Source organism: Gouania willdenowi, chromosome 1 (genome assembly GCF_900634775.1).
Source record: "Gouania willdenowi chromosome 1, fGouWil2.1, whole genome shotgun sequence".
Taxonomy (NCBI): domain Eukaryota; kingdom Metazoa; phylum Chordata; class Actinopteri; order Blenniiformes; family Gobiesocidae; genus Gouania; species Gouania willdenowi.
Window position 1 is genome coordinate 24,404,348 of NC_041044.1, and position 26,380 is coordinate 24,430,727.

The 26,380-nt window shown below is 39.6% G+C and overlaps 1 protein-coding gene across 5 annotated transcripts; it reads right to left on the bottom strand.

Moving 5' to 3' along the window:
- Positions 1-543: 543 nt before the first annotated feature.
- LOC114464006 (ubinuclein-2-like) lies at positions 544-24,397 on the bottom strand. 5 transcript variants are annotated; one of them, XM_028448040.1, is made up of 17 exons: positions 23,855-24,397; positions 21,293-21,409; positions 20,567-20,662; positions 20,118-20,228; positions 18,496-18,593; positions 15,359-15,905; positions 13,751-13,821; positions 13,293-13,470; positions 12,020-12,126; positions 11,228-11,338; positions 10,425-10,568; positions 9,560-9,610; positions 9,427-9,469; positions 6,491-8,158; positions 6,223-6,427; positions 4,531-4,599; positions 544-2,754 (listed from the first exon to the last, which is right to left on the bottom strand). In XM_028448040.1, exons 1-17 carry the CDS (start codon positions 24,128-24,130, stop codon positions 2,708-2,710), a joined length of 3,939 nt encoding a protein of 1,312 aa, XP_028303841.1. In that variant the 5' UTR covers positions 24,131-24,397; the 3' UTR covers positions 544-2,707. The 5 variants fall into 5 exon arrangements, with proteins under 5 accessions (XP_028303841.1, XP_028303849.1, XP_028303834.1 ...); XM_028448048.1 differs by having other exon boundaries at positions 13,341-13,470; positions 18,496-18,596; XM_028448033.1 differs by having other exon boundaries at positions 18,496-18,596.
- Positions 24,398-26,380: the final 1,983 nt, after the last annotated feature.

The following is a 26,380-nucleotide window of genomic DNA, read 5'->3' on the forward strand; positions in this document are numbered from 1 at the left end:
GCCCCGTGCACCTTTTAGCCTTCATTTTCTATCACAAGTACCCCTTAGTTCACGTTATACAATATTTATTTGTGTCTGCTAAGCTCTTCCCTGTGTCTCGTCTAACATTAACCTTGAATTTAGGTCTTTTTATTCATTCATATTTTGGATGTTTTGATCGTTTTAAAATTTGAACTTCACCTTTTTGTGTATTTTAAAGAGTAGTTCCTCAAATTATTAGTGATGGATGAGAAAAAAAGTATGTCTATGTAAAAAAAGCAATAATGTTAAAGAATAAACTGACAAATGTTTCTGTGTACGCCCTGAGAGGTGTTCAAGTACCCCTAGGGGTACACATACCTCAGTTTGGGAACTAATGATGTAGACACAGTTATGGGTTTAGGAGAGAAAAATAAAAAAGCCTATGAAATGATGGTGAGGTTACTTATAATATGAAGTATGATATGAAGGGGGTACACAAAAAGCTGAGGGGTACAGGGGACATTATTGAATAATACCCAGTCACATGATGGTGTTTGAAGAAGAAACAGTCTTAAAGGAATCTTTAGTGAAAACAACTTTCTTTAATCTCATTATCAATGACACACAAAAATAAACTACAAATTAACAAATTAGACGACCAGATTACCACCAGGTCTCCGTTCCACCCTCAGCCAGAAGCTCATTAGGAGTCACACACACACACACACACACTGCTCTGGTCACATGACCACAACACCATGTGTTGATGTTAAGAGAGAGGAGGGGATGAAACCACCACAGACACTCACTGACCAGCAGCGTCCCATCACTGAGCAGATACACTGCAATCTTTGGCGTTCTCTGCGCTGCTGGTCACACGCACACACACACACACACACACAGGAAGAACAGTTTGTTAAAGGAGCTTTTCAGCTGAGGGAAGATCTACGACGGTGTTCAGACACAGCAAAGCCAGCTTCGGTTACCTAGCAACAGACTGTTTACGAGGCTTAAAACCTGCATCAGTGGAAGGATGGATTTCAGGTTCTAGAAAAGCGTGTCATTAAAGAGAAGCTGATCACATTTCTGCACCACGTGAAGAACCCAGACCTGCTTTTTTTTTTCTCTACGCAACAAAAACCAGAGGCTGAAATAAACTGGAAGAATCAATAACTGGATGAAAGACACGATGCATGTCTGATCAATCGCTGAGTCACACTAACAGGTGTTTACCTTGAATGCATCGCCCGCTTTCCTCACGACTGAAATGTAAGACTTTTCAATCAGATTAAATATTTTCTGCTTTAAAGTTACATTAGACCAGTTTTATAATAATGGAAAGTATAAAGGTTTACTTCATAGGGATTGACCCACTTCTTTACACGGACACAAATGTATCCTGCTCCATTTGTAATCTGATTACTTTTCAGTCTCGCTGTGTGTGTGTGTGCGTTCTAGAGGAAAAACTAAATATTGCCAAAATAAATACAAACATTTGAATAAAACTATTATCAACTCCCCTCACATTCAGAATCAAGTGTCATATATAAACTGAAATGTGTTAATATTTCAAGTTTAACAATTGGAAAAAAAAATAAAAACAGAAGAAACAATAGATCTATTTGAAAAGTAATATCTTAGTGAGGACAGCGTCAAACTGGTTATTGTTAAACTGAGGTAAAAATGTTGAACAAAGTGGATTTGACCTGTTTGCTGCATGTCTGAACACCTGACAGGGAACTCCAGTGAGAGAACAGCAAAAACATTCAGAAATGCTCGGAACGAGTCGAGAACTAAAGTCAAAGCGAGCAGAGACGTTTCCACGTTTTGCATTGAGCGTTCACAGTCCTGCATAGATCTGTTTCACACACTGTCAGTACAAACTAAGGCCTGTTATATTAGATTGGTTTGAGTCATTAAGCATATAAAGTAAATTTCTTAAAAGTCATAACTTTGAAAAAAAAAACAAAAAAAAAAAATCAAACAAAAAATTCAAGTAAGCTACAATCATGTCCAGCTCCCACACACACACACACACACACACACACGAGCAGCTCCTTCTGTTTGGTTTCCAGAAAAGGTCCAGTGTGACTAAACAGCACCAAAAACCCACTGAGCGAGAGGAGGAATCCACACACACACACACACTTAAACTTAACAGTATATTTTCTTTTATGTACACACACATTCAAATCAACCTCACACACAAAATGTGTTTTTGTCCCTGTGTAGATAACAAATAACTTAATATTAATTTAAGCTGCTACTTAACAGTCGTCTGTGGGAGCAGAGCTAACCGACGATAAACTTCTACACACACAAATAATCAGAACTCTCTTTTGTTTTTACTTTCCTTTTTCTACACTTTTAACTCCACAGGAAGTTAAATACAAAGCACACACTGCTGCTCTCACCTGTACCACACACTCTTATTCCACAGTGATCAAGGTCGGTCTGTATGTAAACATGTTGACAAAATAAAAACAAACTAAAGTTATATATATATATATATATATGTATATATATATATATAGTTAGGTGTTCTCGTCATTCACTCCGTCTTGTTCGCGTACCCGTTCATTAAAAAAAAACAGTTGAATGTATTCATCATTGCCACTAGAAGTAGGAGAACAACCTCCTTTAGGTCCATTTATAGAGAGATGGGGAAGCCCCGCCTTTTTCTACCACCTCAGCCAGGCGTTCCTATTGGTGGAGGAGACGTGGAGGCTGTGATGTCACCTCTTGGTCAGTGAGTTTTCCTCTTCATGTCTCCAGCCTGACTTTGGGTCAAATCTGAAAGGAGAGATCAGATGTTTTCACTGGTGGACTGGGACAAAAAAAATGTATCCCTGACATTGTGTGTCCAGACCAGTTCACTACATTATCATCTACACCACGTTACGTAGAAGCCGTTATTAAGTCACTTGTTTCCCCAGAAAACCTTCAAAAGAGGAAACTTTTTAACCTCTTATTTATTTTTCTTTGGCCAATTTGCCAATGTTTTGTCCAGTTTTCAAACGCTGTTTTTGACACTTTTATCCAACTTTTGTTCTTTAAATGTTTTGACCACTTTCTATCCAAATCAGCCAACCTTTGCCCCAGAAATGCCACTTGTTCTCTTTTAAACTATTGTTTGCCCGTTTAAGTTATCCTTTGCCATTACATACCATCTGGTTCGTATTTATTTGCCCATTTCAATGACTTTTCACTCTTTTCGTGCCAAGTTTTTGCTACTTTTGGACCATTGTTGACCATGCTATCATGTCTTCCTCCTCTCACTCGGCAAACAAACTAAAACATAGCGGACTGAACCAAAGGGACAATGGCAGATGGCCAGTCCACCCCTGGATGTTTAACAGCTGGCAGATTAGGTGCACATGACTTCCTGTAACGGAGAGCCTGGAAGCACCTGCTCATCATGCTGACGTCAACAAGAAATACAACCATGTGGTTGGAGCTCGTTTCCTTTTATTTGCGGTTTTTAAACTTTTATCACCACTGCCCTCATACATTACACAATGTGGCCACAAGAGGGCAACACTGAGTAATTAATGGTGGCAAACAGGGTTGAGTTCAATTCAATTTTTCAGTTATAATTACATTTTTAATTACCCATTTTCAATTATGATTACAGTGACCTGCAATTAAATCAAAATATTTTTTATCATCAGAAAGTTGATTACAATTACATATTCAATTACTAAAGTTCAATTACAATTAATCACAATCACAAATAACCTAATAAAAGTGAACTCTTATGATGTTGTTGAGGACATCTGAGCCTTTTTTGTGTCAGTTTACCCCTCCATTAATTCATTATTATATTTAAATGGTAAAATGTGAGAAAGCTTGATATAATACATATTCTAATAATTGATAACTACCATGTGTGTAGAAATGACTATAGAACTGTAACATGGTTCCCCAGTTTTGCGTAAAATTATAATTGACAATTTTTATGGAATTTTCATGGCAATTACAATTACAAAGTAAATTAAACTCAATTACAATTGAATTACCATTACGACAACAACAGATTTTTAAAATGACAATTACATTATAATTATGATGTAATTGTGGTTAAAATTGTAATTGACTCTAACCCTGGTGGCAGAGCATTAAGAAGTGATTAGAGACAAAACATAATAAAAGACACTCGTCATGTTGAGTTGGTGCTTAATGAGAAACTAGTGGCTGCTTTTCTGCAAAACAACGTTCTGAGTTTAAGTCTGTGACTCTGGGTTCAGACGAGCAGGAGTTCCTTAAACTGCTGACACAGCGGATCACTAAAGTAGGGATGCAAAGCGGCAGGAAATACAACAATCATCACAGGAATGTAGTTTGAGAAACAAATCGCCATTGGATGTTTGCTCTGACATCAAAGAACAATCTGGAACACAAACACCTGGACCTGCAGTCAGGCCTCTAGAGGTGAACAACAGCAACAACCACAGAGGTCCAGACCATGGCATGCCAACAACAAGAGAGAAGCGAGCAGAAAGCACGACACACACACTGATGGAGGACGAGGAGGAGGAGGAGGACGGCGGAGACGAGGAGGAAGATTACCTGTGAAAGCAAGCTGCAAGTGAGGAGGTAGTGCAGCCTGCTGCCCTGACTGCAGACTCTTATACAGATCTGAGGAGAGATGGAGGGCAGGGAGCACACATGAGAGGAAGGAAAGCAACAAAAACCACGACTGGGACAAACGCTGATGATGATGATGATGGAGGAGGAGGAACATGACGGCAGAGGACAGAAGGCTGCGTGTGTGAAGAAGTGAAAGACGTGGAGCTGGTGCTGCTGCTGTGAACGTGAACAGGATGAACCTTCAGAATAAAAGCCACAAACTGTGCGAGAAATCAATAAACAATTTAAACTTTCAATTCTTCTTCAACCTGAAGGCAGAGTCGGTCACAGTTTAGTAAAATGTCAAAGAACAGCCGCAGAACCTTCAGAAGAACATGACAACAGCAACTTAAGCCAAGGTTTAATGTGAAATACCTTCAGACATCATTTGGTTCGTCCTCACAACACCACCAAAACCATGGAAGAAACACCACCTGTCTAATACTGCTGAGTGTTCATTTTCTATTTCAAATTAGCTGCTTATCCTTCTGCAAAAAGGTCCAACAAATGTAAATATTAATATTATTATTATAAGTGTAGGGGTGCACAATACTTCAAAATTTAATTGTGACCGCGATTTTTGTTGAAACAATTAAATAAATCTGATCAAAAGCAATATTTACATTAAAAATACGGGCTCTGCACTCTGTAATAATGTATTTATTTCATTAGCCTTTGGTTCATTTTAAATTATTGGGTTCATTTTAAAAAAACCTTTTTTTTTAGTATAATTCTTATTTAAAGCTTCCATTTGCACTGTAAACTGTACACATTGATTGTTTATAAGTAGTGTAATAAAAACACATTTTTTTCCTAACATGATAAATAATTGTGATTATAATCATGATTACAATATTGATTAAAATAATCGTCATTTTGGCCTTAAGTGTAATATATTGTAAACCAGTGGTGTCAAACTCAAGGCCCATGGGCCAAATCAGGCCCACCAGAGCTTTCTATTCGGCCCGCGGGAGGATTTTGTTCAAAACATAAATGACAAAGAAAACGTATCATTATCACTAGATGGGTCAGTTGCAGATATCTCAGTTCCTCTGAAACTACAAATTAAATGATTTAATCTGACATATGTGGAAGCCTCCAATATTTCTATGCTAATTAATACAGGAGTTCTTCAGAAATTGTTTGATATAACTACATTTTTCCCTAAAAGTTACTGTTTCTCACAAATGGTCATGTAGAAATCCCTACAAATAAATATATATATTTCATAAAAGATACAAATTCAACAATCATTAAAGTCAGATACTGCACATTGTCTACACAGTGAAGAGAGAATTAGGGCACAATAATCATGTGATTGCATGAATCTGTATTTTTCTGGTTCAGCCCACCTAAGATCAAACTGGGCTCTGATTGAAAGTGGGTTTGCACCCCTGCAGTAGATAGTAGTAAAATGCCAATAGTAACAAAAGCCTAAATAAACAGGCTTTTGTGTCCTGTAGTGTGACATAAATAATAAGGTTTTAATGCTCAGAGCTGAACAATGGCTGAAGATAAGAAGGTTAAGTTTCCCTAACCTTCTTCCACTAAATGCATATTTACTTTTGATGGTCTTCCCCATGTGTGTGTGTGTGTGTGTGTGTGTGTGTGTGTGTGTGTGTGTGTGTTCACCTATTAGGTCGCTCTGTGTTAGCGGGTATCCTGAGTTGGCGCTCGGGGCGGAGCCCATGCCAGCTACTGCTGGAGCTCCAGGAGAAAAATTAATCAGCGGTGGGAACGGGAAGGGCAGCGAGACGGGCACCAGTCCGCCCAGCATCCCAAACCCCAGGGACAAAGGTGGGGGGGTGCCGAGCAGCGCCGAGCTCGCCGTGGATACCTGAAGAGGAAGTGTGATTCGTTATTGAATAGTTTGGACGTCAGCACGTGTTTCATAACAAACCTGTGGAAGATGTGACGTTGTGGAGGACGTGACCAAAGTTCCTGATGGAGCCCACCCGTTTCCTGCCTTTAGGCCCTGGTTGGCCCCTCCCACCACTCGCTGCCTCTGCCCGTGATTGGCTGCGACTGAGGCAGACTGAGGCGTGCTGAGGGCCTTGCTGTTGGAGGGGGCGGTGCTACTGTTGCTCTGAGGTTTCTGTGACACAGTAAAAGTACAACTTCCTGCTGGGGGCTTCACCTGCCCCCCCCCACCTGCCACGCTCAGGGAAGGCCGGAAGCTTTTACTGGTTTTGGTGGAAAACTGGTGCTGCTGAGGTTGGCCTGGCACCATCTGATGGGGGAGCGCATGTGACGGGGAAGAAGACGGGGAGGGGGAGGAGGAGGGAGGAGGTGTGGGTGCCGGAGGCCGAGGGGTGAGTTTGATTATGGGGGAGGAGTTGCTGCTGTGGGACGACTTGGTGAGCGTGGCCTGCATGGGGGTGATGAAGTTAGACTGGTGGTGATGGTGTGTGTGGGCTTTACCTTGGGATGACAGGGAGGTGTGTGTGCTGTGGGGGGAGGGAGAGGCCGATGAGGCAGCAGGGGACGGGGGGCAGAAAGTCTGCAGTCCAAGGTGGGAAGTGGGGCGTACCTGAGGGGAGGGAGTTGAGCGTGCCTGAGGAGAGGGGGTGGAGGACGCGGGACGTGCCTGAGGTGAGGGGGTGGGGCGTGTCTGAGGGGAGGGGGTGGAGGAAGCGGGGCGTGCCTGAGGGGAGGGCGTGGGGCGTGTCTGAGGGGAGGGAGTGGAGGAGGTGGGGCGTGCCTGAGGGGAGGACGTGGGGCGTGTTTGATGGGAGGGGGTGGAGGAGGCGGTGCGTGCCTGAGGGGAGGGGGAGGTGGAGGAGGTGGGGGCGTTGCCGTTGGGCTTTGTGCTGTTCTTAGTGAGTCCTCCAGATGCTCCCATTGCTCCCAGCATTGCTGCTGGACTGGCGAAGCCTTTCTGGTTCGGGGGCAGCAAGGGGGATGCTGTGGGGGGAGGTCTCTGCTTTGGAGGTGAAGAAGAAGGTGGGTACATCTTACCCATCACCAAGCTAGGCCTTGGACTGGGAGAGGACATGGTAACTAGTCTCTGAGTCTGGGTTTGGCTGATGGCCCCCGACGCTTTGATGAGGCCGTAGTGAGCGTCTACAGTCCTGGGGGCCGGCGATAGACTGGCCGTCTGCACACGACTCATGGAGGAAACAGTCGGAGCAGAAGTGGAGGTAGAGGAGGTCGGTAACGTTATTGTTGTGGTCACATTCCTGACCGTCGTGGCTGTCAGTGGTGAGTTCTCCAACTTCAACACTGACTGTTGATGGCGCGTGGAGGCAACAGAGACGGCCAGCTGTGAGGCTGAGGGGTAGTGAGGAGTAATAGGAGGGGGGGAGGATGTGGGGATCTGCGTCGGAGGAGAAAGCGGGCTGTCTGAGGAACAAATCCCTTTGGTGGCGTTGCTGAGAAGAGCCAGAGCATGGGAGATAGAGTCCAAAGAGGGAGCCGTCAGATCCTCATCAAGAGAGTCCGACAGACAAATGGGCTCAGACAGTGAGGAGGAGGGAAGCAGGCGACTGGAGGTCAGAGCCGAGGTACAGGTGGGCAGGGAGGAGGGGGAGGTCACACTGAGCTGCTGCTTTGGGATCCACAGACCCTCCTGAAGACCAGAAGAGAACACATTAGGAACATTGACCAGACCAGCACCAACAGGAGGTCCCACATTACACCTGTTGTGAAATCTCTTCACTGGCTCCCAGTTGTGTATCATGTGCAGTTCAGAACTTTGGTGGTGACCTTTCGAGCCCTACATGGTCAGGTTCCTCTCTACATCTCTGACCTAATCAAGCCCTACAGCTCAGCTCAACATCTGAGCTCATCACTTTCCACACATTATCCGAAGTCCGTTTATGAACGTTCAGTTCACCGTGATGTTTAATGGCTGTTACAGTTCATAATCCTACACAAAAAAGGACTGTTCAGAACAACCTAAGAATGTTTGACCAGAGAGACATGTAAACCCATGTAAATTTTTGATGTAAAAAACAGGGGACGGGACCTAAATAAGCAAACTGCTTCTCTCGTCTCCTTTTTCGGCATGTAAAAAAAAAAAAAAAAAAAAAAAAAATGTAAAAAAAGTGAATGTAACCATGTCGGAAATAAACTGAATAAATAAATAATAAATAATTTATTCCGCTGACTGTCGGTAATATTCTGCCTCCCAACACCTGCTTTCACTGGACACGTGTGCGACTGACTAAAAAATTCACACAAAGTGCACCGTCACATTGGCAGCACCCTCAACTTTAAATGAAAAAAATAAGTGTTTTATACGCCGGAAAATACGGTATTTGTTTCAGTAAACATGCTAGTCCAACCTGACCTAGCGTTTGTGTTTTGTTATACTTTATACCATTTACTTGATTAAATGCTCTTATACTTGTTTATTTTAGTTATCTTACTACTGTGAAGTACTTTGTGACTACTGTCTGTGAGAAGCGCTATACAAATACATTTGACTTACATTCAGTTTGAACCTTTTACATCTTTTTTTGAGCAAATGTTTTTTGGTTTATTGATCAATAATGCCTATACTATGGAATTATCTGATTAAAAAATAATTGCATCTAACAGGTCACATGTTCAGTGTTATTTATTTAACATGCAAACAAATTCCAACATAAATACCTCAAACTAAAGTGAATAAGATTGGTGGTCAATGTTGAGCAACGCGGTCCTAAAGTTGACTTTCAGAACAGTTTTATCAATTATTGATTAGGTTTTCTTTCCATACAGGTAGCAAAGAACCAACCTTTCTATGGGAAAACATTTAATCTAGAATAGTGAAGCATTTTATAGGAAAAGCAAGCAAGACAGTTTTCTTTGGAGATTTTGAAAATGAGACCTTGTGTCTGAGCAGTCACTCACCTTGGGTTTGGCCTTGGGTGCAGGGACCATTCTACGCTTCACTCTGAATGAACAAACACCAACAAACATTTATCTCCTCTTGTATCCAGTGTGTGGCGTTACATGAAGAAGCTGCAGTAAGACGAATACTCACAAGTTTCCAGTAAGATGATTGTGCACGATGAGACTCTCTTTGAACAAAATCCTGACAATTGACAAACGCAAAGAGTCAAAAAAAAAATAAGAAAACAGCACAAACAAAAAAAAACAGTTTTGTTTGTGATTCATTGATGCTTCGTGCATGGTTTGCTCGTGGTTCATGTCTCACTTGTGTTTTATTTATGCTTTGTTAATGGTTCATGTTTCGTTCGTGCTTCATTTATGCTCCGTATGTGCATCAGTTATGCTTCCTTTGTGCTTCATTTATGCTTAGTGTATTGTTTGTGCTTCATTCATGCTTCCTTCATGTTTCTTTATGCATCATTCATGGTTCATTTTTGTTTCATTTATGCTTCGTTCATGGTTCGCGTTTCGTTCGTGCTTTGTTTATGCTTCATTAATGGTCAATGTTCTGTTTGTGCTTCAGTTAAGCGTCACTCTTGGTTAAGGATTCATTCTTACTTCATTTATGCTTCATTTGTCATTTAGAATACGGACGTGATATTTTTTTCCATTGAATATTATTAGCATGTTTACATTTTGAATATTCCACAAAATCCAGAGCTCAAGTTCCCAATGAAATTAACTTGAAATGGTCCGCCCTTTTGCAGCCCTAGGTAGGAGTGAATGGGAGTGTTAGTGGTTGTCTGTCTGTCTGTCCGTCTATATTTGCTCTGTGATGGACTGGCGAACTGTCCAGGTTGTACCCCCACATCTAGCCCTTTAAAAGCTTGGCCCCAGGAGACCCCCACAACCCTGAACAGTAAGACTTATTTCTTCTTAAATGAAGTTTTTCTTTGGTTGTGACACATGCACTTCAGTAGTTTGTTCACTAAGATAGAAGAATGACAGCCACAGACCTGGTTTGCATCCAACCCTTAGGCCACAGGGGTTTAACCTCATTCTCTAGAAAGGCCTTGAGGTAGTCCTCCACAGACAGAGAGCACTGGTTCTCCATCTCATAGCAGCTCAGCTTCACTCGCACCAGACTGCACAACAGGTTCCTGTACACGGCACACACACACACATCAATGTAGAGCATACACATTATCAGTATAGAGTGATTTGACACAACATGCGTGTGTTATAAAGTGCTATACAAGTGAAGACCATTTACACACACACAGATCAGTCAGCACTACAGGAATCAGTCAAAAAGTATATTTTATATGACAAAGTTATTACGAACATGCTCAGATATTTTTCTTGTATCTTTAATGATCAGATGAATGCTCTGTGACTTAAAAACCATAGTTCTACGTATTACCAGTCATTGATTATAGTCAAATTTATATCCATCAATAAATCTCAGTTACTACTCGTTTTTCTTATTAGCAACAGTCTAAAAAGCAATTTAAAGCATAGGACTTGGTGTAAAAACTGGTACATTGAACAATGCATTAATATCTGACACATTGTGTTTCTGCTCATTCTGCCCATCTAGTGGTTAAGAGGAGAAATGCTCTATATCAACCTCAACACGTGACAGAGAGACTGTGGAGCCTTTTCCTTTCATTCACACACTGTTTCCTACTGAGAATATAAGTGAAAATCAACACTAAACAGGAAAAGGAAAAACACGAGACTCTGTAACTTGATCCAGTTTTGGTGACGACTCTAAACCAGCAGCGTCACAAACACACATCATAAAATCATCCATCACCTGAGTTTGTCATCCCAGACAAACTTCTTCCTTGGGCCCATCACTCTTTTACCAGGCTTCTCCTCATCCTCTTCCTCTGAGCCGTTTCTATCACCATCCTCTGATTGCTGCCTGCAGGACACACCAAACATTTCAATCGCTCTCAATCCATCAAAAGCAGTCAATTGGAGATGTTTATTCACTCATTATTGGAAGCTCAAAGACAAAAGAACAACTTAAAAACTTTTTAAGCACTTTAATGTCAGAGAAAGACAGCGTGTCAGTAAAGACTTCATAATAAGTAAACTATTTAATCACTTATTTACATACACAAAGTAGAATAATTGTAATAATAATAATAATACATTTATAGTTAGGTATCACAATATAAATGCATTTACACGTAAACTAACAAGATACATTAAACATAACTATGTCTGTGGAACAATGTCTAATTTTCACTGAATAAATAACAGAGTAACATAAATAATAGGAAGGTAAACAATTAAAGATAAAGTCTGCTTAAAAATAAGACATTGCTAATGTGCAGTCTATAAACAGCTGAAAGAAGAGATGGATGATAATATTGGCTGATATTTTTTATAAAATGTAATATTTGTTGACATCAGTATAGTTTGTTCCACCGATATTCTTTTAAATGTTACAGATACATACATAGAGTAAATAAAGTATCAGTCAATATCTCAAATTAAGTTCTGGACAATATCAGGTATCGGCAAAAAGCTAATATCGAAGATTTGTAGCCAAAAGCAGCAGTTTTAGTAAATGTATGCTCTTCAACCAGAGACTTACTTTGCCACCTTAGCCATGCAGTCCATGTTGTATTTGGCTATCTGCTCTGGCATCACACTGCACACAGCCAGCTTCAGCTCCAACAGCGGCGCCCGCAGTCGGTCGTCCTGAAACAGAGGAGGGCGGAGTCAGATTAGAGTTCGAGGTTGCAGGCGTGGAAGAATGAAAATGCTGTTCTAATGTATATGTGTAAACATCTCCAAAGTGCTGGAATGAAAACCACACTGGATGAAAAGAAATTCAACAACTTCATCACATACAAATATTTCATCTCAAAGTGATCGGTACTGCCTCTGCATCTCTGCGTTTACAGCAGCTGAGTAATAGAAAGTAAATGTCACAGTAAAGTACATTACTTCAGTCAGGTCGAGGCATGACCTCACCATTTTATTTTGGTACAGCAGCATCTTTGATGTGCTGGCACAGTTTCTCATTTACAGGCTCAAAACAACACTAGAATTTCAATTGACAATTAAAGTCAAATACAAGACTTCTTAAGAATTTTTATTGCCATTTGAAAGCAAATTTAAGACCAACTTCACAGTAAACACAATCGGGGGAAAATGTCACATCAATTACATATGTTTAGGGTTTTTTTTTTTCTAGTGTCTAGTGCAGACGTGCAACTGGCGGCCCCTAAAGTAAACACACAAAATTGACAGTAAAATACACAAAAACAGACCAAATTAATCCAAATCACTCCAAAAACTCAAGACGACTACAGAAATAGCCAGAAATTTATAAAAGAAAAATACAAAAAAATAAAATTAAGAAAACTCTTTGTTGGACAGACAATTATCATTAAATTTACATTTTCCCATGTTGTTTATAAATTTTTTTGAAATGTGAGAACAATTACAATCACAAAATCATACTTATGTGTTAAAATTTAAGACTTTTGAAAGATTGATTTAAGACATTTTAAGGACAATTAAGGCCTTATTTTTAGACTCATGAATTTAATGCCTTTTTAAAAAATTTTAAGGATCTGCGGGAAACCTGTAATAGCCTAAACGGAGCACTATTAAAAGGATGCACTGGATTTAATCATTTACATGTGTTCCTTTTTTACTGCTTTGAACCTTCTATAAAAACTTTGTGTATCCTCGATAGTAGATATAGTATTTGTATTAATCCTTTTGGTAAACTTTATTCATGAGACAAATTAGTTGTTAACCTGCATGTTGTTGTTTTCTTACAACCCTATAACCCCTCCCTGAATGATCCAAGGACACAAGGTTTTTCAACAGTAACAATTCTGGTTCACACTTACCACAGATAGACTTGAACCGTTTTCCTCCACAGATAAACTTTGACGCACCTGGATGTTGAGGCTCAGCTTCTTCAGGCGTTTGAGCAGCGCCTCTTTGTTGCACGGCACAAATGCCTCCATGTGCGAGTAGATGTCTGTGCGCACCTTTGGAGGCTGCTCCTGGACTTGCAGCTCGATACTGCAAAAAGTGGAAGAGTTGAGATGGTTAGAAAACCATAGAAGCAAAAGGAGGAGGAAGACAAAGCTGAGCGGTGGGAGGACTGAAGAACAACCAACAAAAGGAAATAACAAGCATGTTGTTAGCTGCTGCATAGACAAGAAGTGACACAGAAAATAAAGCCCTTAAAGACAAAAGAGCAGGCCAGGACAATCTGGGATGAGGAACGTTAGAAGATGGAGGAGGAGGAAGAGTGAAGGTTGGATTTGGTCATCAGGGATTTAAAAGCTGTCCTACTCACTCTAGCAGAATGTTATTCATGTCCAGGGTGAAAAATTTCTTCCTGCCTTCCTGATCAAACTGCCGCGAGGCCTGTGGGCGGAAAAGGTTGAGTCAGCATGCAGCACCTCTTTGTACAACATAAATATTATACCCAAGGACAGGCTCTCCTCCACCTGTCACACACAGGGCTCCAGCTGATTCTGGTCTAAACCATAAACTTCAAATAATTCTGGTTTCACTGCAGTTTGTAGAGGAGTCAAAACTGTTGCAAAATGACCAAAACACAGAGTGCGCTTCTCACTTTCATATACAGACGTCCTGTTATTAGAGAACTGAAGGAACCATTTCTACACAGTGCTGAAGTTACATCTAAAGCTGCATCCATTCAAACATTTGATAAAACCTAAAGTTAAATTAATAACAACATCAGAGAAACTACTATGTTTCCTTATCTACACATTTATCTGCACTAAGGCATTTCTACATTATTCTAAAAAACAACAAGACACAGTAACATTCATTTATTCTGCTCCCAGCATACAGTACTTTTTTCCCCACCTGATCAGCAGGGTTGGGGTCAATTATAATTGTAATAATTAATTACATGTATGGTGTAATTTTATTTGTATTTGTAATTTTAAAAATCTGTTGCTGTTTTAATCATAATTAAATTGTAATTGAGTTCAGATAATTCCCTTTGTAATTGTAATTGGCAGTGGAATTCTATAAAAACTATCAATTACAATTTAATTAAGAGTAAACCTGGGGAACAATGTTACACTTCTATGGTTTACACACATGCAGTTAATAATAATAATTAAAATATGTTTCATGTCAACTTTTCCCACTACGCGTCAGTTCTCTTGAGGATAATTTTACCATTTAAAAAAATTAACTGAGGGCTATACTGACAGCAAAAAGGCTCAGACGCCCATATCCAGAAAATACCAATATTTTCATTGATTAGCCTAACAAGGTAACCAAGAAATAACAAATTAGATGGTACACAATATTTTTAGTGTATTTTACAGTTGATTTAAGACATGGGTCAAAACTAACCCCTATTATAAGAGATGCTAACAGAAAGCTAACAAGAAGAAAGTCACATTTTATGGGCTTATTCATTAAATGCTCAATAATTGTGATTAATTGTAATTACACTTTAGTAATTGAAAATGTAATAAGTACCAAAATTGACTTTCAGGGGGAAAAATAATAATTATAATTGGGGTAAAATGCTGAGCATTGTAATTGGAATTGAGTGTAATTGAACATAGATAATTGAAGACGCAATTGTCATTGAAAAATGTAATTAACCCCAACCTTGTCTGTCACACTGTTGAATCCCTCTCTCCTAAATGCTTTCCCACTATCAAAAAGTAAAAAATAAAAATAAAAATAACTCCAGCTCTGGGATATTTATGCAGGAAAGCACAGGAGCCTTCAGCTTTCATTACATGAAAGCCCTCTAGGCTTTGATTTGAGGACATTGACAGAGGAGTTTATTTTCAGTGTGTACGACACTAAAACAAACGCCTTCTGCCACTTCCTGTGCCTCAGGGTGTCTAACCAGTGAAGGTGCAGCAGGTAATTGCAGCCTCCCACTGGCAGACCACAGGTGACTCACCGCCCGCAAGTCCTCGATGCGTTTCATGAGCGGAGCAGGCAGTCCTTCGGGCAGCGGGGGCGAAGACAACAGGCCCCGCCCCTGTCCGCTGCCGCCTACTACTGCTGCTGCTGCTTTAGGAGCGAGAACGCCAACTCCCAGAATCCCATTCTCTCTTGCTGACACCATGGCATGTTGCTGGTCAGTGTCCAACATGGGGAAGTCCAGGTCGCCCAGGAGGTCCTGTAGCTCCTTCTCATTAGCCGAGCCTAGCAGTGACATCACAGCGGGGTCTGAGGTGAGATCCGCCAGTGATAGGTCATTTCCACCCACGTTGCTCTGTGGGTGAGCGGAGTTGGAGGCCAGCAGGTGGTTGGCTGTGTTTCCAGAGTGAGTTTTGTTAGCCGTGACTCCTGCCAGGCTGGGCTGAGCCGTGCTGGGGTTCGTCTTCCTCATCTCTTCCTTCTCCCGGGTGAACCTGCGGAGCATGGCTGCCAGGTACAGAGAGTCCTTCATCAGCTTTTTCCTCTTCTTCTTCTCTGGTCGGTGGGGGTGAAGAGGTATCACTCTGGTGGTGCAAAACACAACGACTTATCAATGAGGTGCAAAGCACGAGAGACGCAGTTTTAAGTTTGGTGTCTTTTGTTTTATCCATTAGTAAAAGCTTTCAGTTAAAAGACAAATAGAAATGTGTCAACCTAAAGGTAAGAGTAAACTAAAATTAGATGCGTATGTGCAGCATACACACAAAGACACAAGGATAATAATCCCTGTCAGTAAACAAAGCACTGCACTTATGTATTTGAAATATTGCATCGTCCTGTGAGCAACAACAAACCCATTACAGGTGATGAATGTGAAATTTGAAAACAAAAAGCTCACTTCACTGGAAACGAAACAATCAAGGTTTGCAATTCTCATAAATCACGGACGTCATTTTCAGAGGCAAATTGAGACATTCACCAGCATTGACAAGGAAGGTTCAAAAATACTGATACTCCTGTTGAACTCCGAGCATTCATTCACACAAGGTTTAACACAGAAGCACACACACATTATCTGCCTCAGCGAGGCACAATGGCAGTGGCTGCTTCTATTTATAGAGGGTGGTTTCAGGATAGCAGCATGGTGGAGTATTCAACATATCTGAGCGCAGATAATAGAGCCGTTTCTAGAAGGTGGCTAATTTATCATAACAGTGTCTCAGTCAGCATCCCCTGCCTCATGGAGGGTGCAAGAGAGCCACAGCCACAGTACATGTAGTTTACAGTCACACTGTACTCAGTTAGCAGAGGACCAATGCATCATCATCAGTGCTGCTCTCAGATCTTAAAGTGTCAAAAGGTTTCACAGAAAGGTTGACAATGGAATAAACCGTGACCTGACATTAAATTTGTATTTGTCAAAGAAATCAGATTAACTCAGTTATTAAAACTCCAGGCCAGTCTTAAAAACATCACATCCTGGATGAGTCGTAACTTTCTCCTTCTTAACCAGGATAAAACCAAAGTGATTTTATTTGGTCCAAAACAACTCAGATAGAAATTACCAGAGCAAATAGCGTCTCTGGGTGGCATTACTCTATCACCCATCACCACAGGAAAAAACTTAGCGTTATCTTCGATACCAATTTATCCTTTAACTCTCATATTAAACAGATCTCAAGGACAGCCTTCTTCCACCTCCGTAATATCTCCAAAATCAGGAATATCTTGGCCCAGATTAATGCTGAAAATAGCATTTTTTACATCTAGATTAAATTATTGTAACTCTTTACTCTAAGGATGTCCTAGTAACTCACTGAAACGTCTCCAGGTAATTCAGAATGCTGCAGCTAGAATACTAACAGGTGCAAACAGGACAGAGCATATTTCTCCAGTATTGGCTTCCCTTCATTGGCTTCCTGTAAAATCTAGAATAGAGTTTAAAATCCTCCTGTTAGCATACAAAGCTCTACATGAACAAGCCCCTGTATATCTTAGAGACCTGTTAGTGCCCTATCGTCTGGGCAAAACATGCCGTTCCCAGTTTGCTGGTCTACTGAAAGTTCCAAACATGTCTAAAAGTAGAACAGGAGGCAGAACACTCAACTACCAGCCTCCTCGCCTTTGGAACCAGTTTACAGTTTTTGTAGGGGAGGCTGCTACCCTCTCCACCTTTAAAACTAAACTCAAATCCTACTTATTTGCTAAAGCGTATACCGTATAATAGCGTTAACCTAATTACTAAGAACAAAACCCTGAACATAAAAATATGAACTAAAAACTAAGATTATATAGTAGAACACCAACATTACATTTGAACACAATCCTCTATCGACACATAGTCCTCTATGGGTGATATCCAGTCAACCCCCCACTTCTGATCCTTGTTGTATAGCCACCACACTGCTCACACACCATACTCATTCTCAATCCACTCACACATAGTTTAGCACCAGGTGTTTCCATGCAGGCTGACTTGATAATAATGTATGATGTTTTTCTGCAGTCTGTGCCTTCTCCTCGCCCTTCTCTCTCTTCTGTTTTAGGTGTCATGGAGCTGGAGATGGCAGTTCCTAATCTGTGGTTCACAGCTCAACTAGTCTGGGACACTCTGATGTTCTATCTCTCTGTCCTGTCCTGTTCTGTTCTCCTCTTTATATCCACTAACCCCAATCAGCTGAGGGACATGGCTGCCACCTCTGAACCTGAGTTTATTCTCCCCACTGTCACTGATGCTTGTTCACGTGGATTTGTTTTTTTTTCTCTTAAAAATTTTATATTTTGATAGCGCTTTGAGATGACTATTGTTGTAATTTGTGCTACATAAATACAGTTGAATTGAAATGAATAATCATCATTCTTATTTTTCCATCCATCTGTTGTGACCTGATCAGATATCTGAAACCTCACATTAGACTAGCAACATTACCTTTCAGCCTTAGGATAAAATTAACTGATGTTTTACCAGTTTAGTTAATATTCTTTGAACAAAAAAATATTATAATTATTATCTTTTAGAAGATTATCAAAAACATGAGTTGTACAAAGAAACTACTGTCAGGAAACCTTTCTGGGAGTTAACAGAAGGTTCTGACTGATGATAGGTAAACATCATAATATTGTCAATAATGAGATGTGTCTCTGTGTCACTCAGGATACTGGCTGAACTCTCACCCTTGTTTTGCTATGCTGTTGTTCGTCTGGTTTTTCTCCTCCATATTGTTGTCCTCCTTCTTCTTTCTCTTCTTAACAACCATCTCTTTGCCATCAGCCTGCTAATACAATCAGAAAAAAATGCAATTTCAATTAAAAACAGGCCAATAAACATTTCATCACATAAACCAAAAAAGTATATGCCAACATTATTTCATTTCTAGTCAAACTAAACTAACACAAATTATTGAATTTTTAGTTTGCTTGTTTTTCATTTTGTTTTTTAAAAACCAAGAGTGTCGAGCATATTTTTTCTAATTGAACTTGAACCAATTCTGGGTCATCACTGTCGTGAGTAATCCAAATAGAATTATAATAATATTTATTAATAAAAAAAAAATCAATAGGAAAAAAGGGTTAAATTTAAATAAATTTAGAAAATAAAAATAGTAACTTTGTTTATATACACTTTATGTTTCCTGTGATATGTGAATATAAAATTGTAACTTATTAGGATAATATGAATAAAAAAGTAGGCAAATTGAATGATTATCACTGTCAGTGCCCAATCCTTTTACAGGCCTAATCCTTTTCGGATCCATGAGCAAAACGCATCTACATCCGGTCGGCCTATTTTACTGCAGTTTGTGTACTATTTAAAAGGTTAAAACCCTGCTATTTGAGAAGAATTAGAAATGTATTTTTTTTTTTAATAGGACGTTGCATAAACGGTCCGCACTATTAATGTATATTTGATGTGATTATACATATATACATTATTATGTCAGCTGTATTTTGTAGATGCTATTCAAAACATAAGAAACATTTTTTTAAAAAGAAATGTATGTTTTGAGTGAATTCCGATTTATTTTCGTTTTTATTTTATTTTCTGTTTGGTTTTTCATTGTCAATGTTGTATATCATGTTTTGATTAGTTTTTGTATATATCGTCTTGCAGTGGTTTTTCCTTTTTGTTTTTTAATTAAAAGTAGAGAGGATGATTTTCTCAAAGTTTAGAAAAGAAACGCCCACTGCGCATGCGCAACACTACCTGCTTCCAAGAGGGAACGCCTAGATGTGCGAGAGATCGTGCACAAGCCCAGTTTTCCTTGTGCACAGCTCTGTTTACAAGTTGGAGTCGGCATCGCTCATTCAAGCTGCTGGTTCAGCTTACCTTGCACTTTTCCCACTATGTCAGACTCGCCAACGGTAAGTGAAAATCCATTTTCAAAGGACCGGTTGCGCACCGGGCACGAGCATGTACGACGGCCTTACGAAAACATATCGTCAGAATGATTGACAATTAGGAGGACCAATAATTAAGATGATCCACCCGCACCTTAAAGCCAAAATAACATTGCCCACAATACCATTAACAATTCAAAACACCACAACGCAGTCACATATTTACATGTGTACTATTTACATTCAAATATCACATAACAGGAGCTCTGTTGTAAAGATTGCGAGTGAAGGAAGTGACGTAGTCCTCGCGCATGGGTTAAAAGGATCCAAAAGGATCAGGCACTGACAATCACCATGCAGGCCTTTTTCATAATTCAAGTAAATTCAACAAAATAAATATTTGTAAACACTAAGGAACTTTATGTGTTTGACACATTTGTACATTTTAGGCGGCTCACCTTGTCCGCCTCTCCCTCTGAGTCAGATGCAGCTCTGAACTGCAGCGTGCCTGTATTGATGTAAAACCCTCCTAGCTTTGTGGTCAGAGAGGCCGGCACCAGTTCATCGTACTGAGGAAGTAACAAAACAGATTTTCAAGGATTAGAGAACTAAACCTTATTTAGACAGCAGAAGGCAAATGTTTACCATATCAGTTTGGTTTAATGAAGAGACACTTGACAAACTTTGGATGCATCCCATACTAAAGGTACTATTTGTAAATATCAAGCCAGGAAAAGCAGATGTAAACATTTGACGCATCACATCTACGCTCAAACAGCAAGAGAGAAACGGAATCACCCAGGAATGTAAGGACAACATGAATTTCAACATGAACGTAACAAAATACAACATTATAGAGAAGACTAAATCAGATGCTGAATTATAAACTAGAGGAAAAGATACTCACAGCTTCAGAGTTGTCTATAAATGGATCCGTTTCATCATAGCCAAAGCCGATATCTACCAAATCCTGCATCCTGTCCTTTTTCTTTCCAGTGTTACCCTAAAAAAATAAAACATCAATTACCACAAAATAAGAGTTTCTCCAAATATTTCATGTTCAAACATCATACTAAAATCTGAAAAAAAATCTTCTAGCCAAAACAACTAAGAAAACAAAAGGATATTCCTTATATATATATATATATATATATATATATATATATATATATACACAGTAGCAAGAGAAAGAATTTTATGGATTTTTTTGTATTTGACAAACAATAACAGTATGCATTGAATAAATAAGTATTCAGAAAAACTGGGGGAAAAAAGGGTATTACAAAAAAAAGATGAAATTTCAATGTGCTTCAGTAAGTGTATTTGTACTACTATATGTAATAAAACTGCTAAGCGTAAAGCTCAGGAAAATGAATATTGAAGAATTTACATGCGAGTTCCTACAACCTTTCCACCTCTGTGATTTAATGCCTGACATGTTTGAATGTCTGTGGAAGGTAAAGAATTCACAGTAACAGCTGATGTCAGAAGGACATCCTTAAATGTCATTAGGCCCTTTGACACATGGACATTTAAAACAACTTTGCCAATAAACTACACTAATGTCAGCCTCAGGATGTCAAACTGGAAACCATTTCCTTTTTTTTCCTTCTTTTTTTAAGTACAAACTTACATATTTATTCTCAAACTTTTTTGCCAGTGCTTCAACCTTTAGCCGCTCCTTCTCTTCGTCATTGAATGGGTCACAGGGATCGTGTGCTGCAGTCAAACTTGGAAGATTGTTCTTTGCCTGAAGGGAAAATAAGAGACGAAGGCCTGTGAGTAGCAGTAATCTGATGTAAGAGCTGTAGGTAAACGATTGCAACTCCCTTCATCATGTCAAGCAGCCAGCATCAGTGTCTGCCGTCAACAGCAACAAAAGAAAACATGATCAAAGCAGTGAAACTTCACAAATTATGTACAAAAATGTACATCACACAGATCTGGGGAGGAGTGCTGATATTAAACACACTTAAACTATTTTTTTTGTCACATCACTCAGCCAACAGGTAAAATAAAATAAATGCAATAACCACAAGTGAGTGATTTTAAATAGTCACTAAATGCACCAAATGTGTTGGTTACATCACTGGTTAATGGTTAATTAGAAGCTTTCTGTGGTCAGTTGCTGTTACTTTGTAATTACAATGGGTCTGTTGTTGTTGTTTTTTATCTGAATGTGGTTACTACACACATTACTTTCTGGGATACGTTTTGTGTTTTGCCATTTTTTAATCAATATTTGCAAATGTATGTTTTTCTTTGATTGTTTAATCTAATTTCTGGTGTGTTAGTTTAATTCTGTGCATATTATTTTTCAATTTTACATATCTTGGTTTCAACATATTGTAGGTACAGACTGTCTGATAGTTTGAAATTATTTGCATGTGGTCCCTTTTGTCTCATCTTTTAACCAGAGTTGAACAAACAAAACAATGCTGATTTAGTGTTTCTTTTGGGTCATTTAAGGTCACATTGTGAGGGTTATTTTGACCCCCAAATAGGCATTGGATGTCATTGTATCGATGTCATTTGTAAAACACTGGCTGATCCTCATCTCACTAAACATTGATCATAACGTTCAATCAAATTTCATCAATTCATTCACATAAAATTGAATTCACTGTTAAACATCTAATATGAATGTAAATGTATGTAAATTGTCAACAGCCTTATTTTCTAGTTGCAACACAAACTCTAAATATGTGTTCTTGTGATTTTCATTTGTCTGTGTTGTAATTTTTGTTGTTATTTAGTCATTTTGTTTACTCATTTGTGTTTTTTTCATTTATTAAATAACAAAAGTCCTTTTCATGCCTTTCTGAGGGTTGCGTAACTAAATTTGCATTAATTTTTTACTTTTTTAGGCCAATCAATAATGTTTTGTAAGATGCTTTTCAACATCATTATACCCTGATTTAAACACTTCTAAGTAGGCCTGGGTGATATATCGAGATTTCAAATATAGAAATTAATAATACCACCTATAATGATATATTTAAATTTTCTACCTTATTTTTGATCAAAATACTTGTTTTAGGAGTCGCTCTTTCACTAAAGCAGTGTTAGATGGATTGCTGAGTGTCTTATAACCCAAACCTTCCCAAAAACAAGCCACACTACAGTACTTACTCACACATGCTGTCCCTTATAGGAGGAACGGCTAAAGTGGCACATTGTGTAGCTATTTGTTGATAAATGTGCCATTTTAAATCTGCAAATGTAACCCTGATTTGTCTTTCTGGTAAGACTTTATTAAGTTTATTGACTTAATAAATATTTATATTGTATACAAGATGTGAGTTCTGATCCATATTGCCCTGCTCTACATTCAAGTATAAATATAAGATGTAGATGAATCATTTAAATATTTTTGGAACAGCACTATATGATGATTTACCATATAAGTTAATACTTTTGAACAGAATCAATATGATCTCCCTGTGGACTGGATTTGGCCCAAGAGCATTGATGTTGTCACAAGCATTATATTTATTAAGGTATTTACTTTGTAAGTAATTTGTGGCTATTTTATACAGTATGTTGTGACAATACCAAGATTTAAATAAAAAAAATAAAAACTATTACTACTGCAAAAAAACATCTGACATAAGAGATGTATGGGTCAACCATGGTGCTGTTGGCACAACTACAAGTTGATCAAATAGTTTATAAAATGGTTTTAAAGTTTACAAAGTTTTTTGAGAACAGTATATGGCTTTTATAATACAACACACTTGAGCAGCACATGCAGTAGGTGAATGTAGACATATGTTTGAGCTCACAGCTGCTGTCATTGTTTGTGCTACATCCATCCTCTATCTATCCATCTACCAGCCACAGGGCCAAAAACTGCATGTGGCATTTCTAAGTAGTGTAACATGGCTGTGTGACCGAGCTGTTGCTGGGCAAGTCAGGAGGACACAGACAGATAGAGCTGAGAGAGCAGAGGAGGTGTTCGGATACAGACAGAAGTGAGAGCAGCTGAAGTTGCTCTGCTGACTGTGCTGAGTGGATAAATGAAGTCCTGCTGTCTTTTGTGTTGAGGCCACTTTGAGCCACGCTGGTCAACAGAAGGACAGAGTACAAAGGTACACTTCCCCCTCCTGATTCAGCAATGACAAGTCCACCAAACACTTCAAGGAGCCGGAATATAAGTCCATGTCCTGTCTCAGTGAGTCACAGCAGCTCCTACCTGCAGGCTCTGGATCAGCTCTCCGTAGTTGTACTCGGAGGATGAGCGGTCGTCAGGCTCGGACAGGCTGAGGCTGAGCCGCACGGTGGCCCTGCTCTCGGCAGCAGCCTGCTCCCTGCCTCCGGCTCCTCCTGCCCCGGGCTCTGCCTCCTCCTCCGCGGCTCCCACCAAGTTGAACTCGGCCTCGTCCTCCAACCGCCGTTTCCTGGAGTCAGTGGCCGCCCCAGCAGCAAAGGCCGAGAGGGTGACAAACTGCACTTTTCTCGGTTCGGCCATTTGGACGAGCCTCCGCTGTGCTCTGTCGCTCTGCCTGAACCTCTACCCGGACAGACTTAGCCAAACTACTCCAAATCTGCGGGCTGAAGGCGGTTTCGCGCAGCTCCGACGGCTGCTCGGTGTTTAGGCAGACGCTAGAGCCTCCCCCGCGGCATACGGATTAAAGTGTCGGGGACACGACGGTCGAGGGAAAGTTGTTTTTCCAGCAGCTACTCGCATCCTCTACTCGCTATGGGACCGAGACGTTCACAGGAGCCATCTTGGATTTCGGGAGTAAATAAAATATCAGTGAGACTGGAGGTCACTGCACATGCGCGTACACCAGGGACGGAAGCCTCGTGTCACATGGAGGGTCATTACATCCAATCCCCGCGTGCCCCGACCCTAGACCCGCCCCATCACAACACACGGTAATCATAACATATCACAGGCGTAATGACCCTTTAAACATGGATGAACGTGAACATAACTTCACCCTTTAACCCCCGTCACATGACATGATAATCACAACATATTAATTTAAATGAACCTTCTTTAGTCTTAGTAACTGGTGATGATCACATTATATCATAACAATAATTAGCCTTTACAAATATGACTTCTAAGTAATCCACCACTTCTTAACTACAATGACTTTTAAAACCACTATAATGACATTTAATGACCACGCATTGTGACATCCACGACCCTTTAGCCATCATATGATTACAACAATATGTCACAATAGCATGTAGCTCCTAAAATATACCATTCAATCACAGGTGATGAGAATCCCAGCACATCATTGCTTTAATCAGACCAATATGACTGATGATGATGATGATGATGACAAAATCACGAGTTTTGACTGTAAAAACCCAACTGACTTCCATTATATCGTCATCAAAAGACGCATATTAGAGCACAAAGTTTGATTTGAATACATGGGGGAAACTAAAGTGTGCAGCTGTGAGAGATAGAGAGAGACAGAAAGTGGAAGCTGTCCACAAAGCATGTTTGAGTGTAGATTTTGTTGCCTTTTACCAGCAGCACAGATTACTGGGGCTTATTGGTTCATTTAAATTGGAAAAGGGAGAGGGAGGTAGAGTGTGTGCTATGCGTACGTACACTTGTTTAGTGACAGGCCAATCAGTGTCCGAGCTCCACAGCTCCCACTGGATGTCTCTTATCCCCATCTATTCAGGAAAATGCTGAATTGTGCCTCTCTTTTTTTGCAGCAGTGCACACTAAAAAACCAAAGCTGGGCTGCTTCAATCTACTGGCCTCAGTAGAGTTTTAGTCACAGCCACCAATGGTCACCTGTTGACTAAGGTCATAATTATTGGGAATAAATGTAACTTCAACATAAAGTAGCATTTATGTTCTTTTGTCATGGACATATTTCTTTATAATGCATGAGGTCACAGGCTCCATAGTCCCTCAGAGATCCTGTCACAATGTTTTGCGAGTCAGAGCACATTTAATACATTTTGAATATATAAACAAATGCAATAAAAAAAACACAGCTGCTTTAGGATCAAACATGGGTCTAGATTGAGGTATCACACTAATCTAATGTGAACAGTAGATTGAACATTTTGATTAAAAAAAAGAGTCAGACTCAAAAAAATCAAAACATTTTAATAAAAGATATACTTTAACAATATAGTGTGATATTTTATGTAAAGACATATTACTATGTCCAAAAGCATCTGGAATTGAACTGTATGAAGATTAGGATCGTGACGCTGCCATCATAGTGTTATAAGGTCTTCAGCACACTCTAAGATAGATAAATAGAGAGAAATTCAGTCTAATTATGAGTGGTTTTGACAATTCTTGTATATTATCCTAAAATGTCAACATATAAAAAGTGATGCAATACATTGAATGTACATGACTAAGGATGTTCATTGAAAATGAAAAGACACATTTCTTGAAAACCTTATTGTTTGAAAATTATAACACGAGTATTATCACCTGTGGACTAACAGTCTACACTTCTTCTTAAGACTCTAGTCTCATTGTCCAGGTTCTCAAGCAGCATTTGCCAGCTTAACAAGTTCTGATGAACTACGGCTTGGCCCGCGGAACGTCTCTGCGATGAATAGCATGTACCACATTGCTGAGAATTCAGCAAAATGACTTGGTTCCACCGAGTAAAACAAATTAAATTGTGCGACGTAAAATCATAATCTACGTTGAATTGCCTTTGAAACGATATATCACAACTATGTTCCGATAAATTAAAAAATTACCGGAAAGGGGATG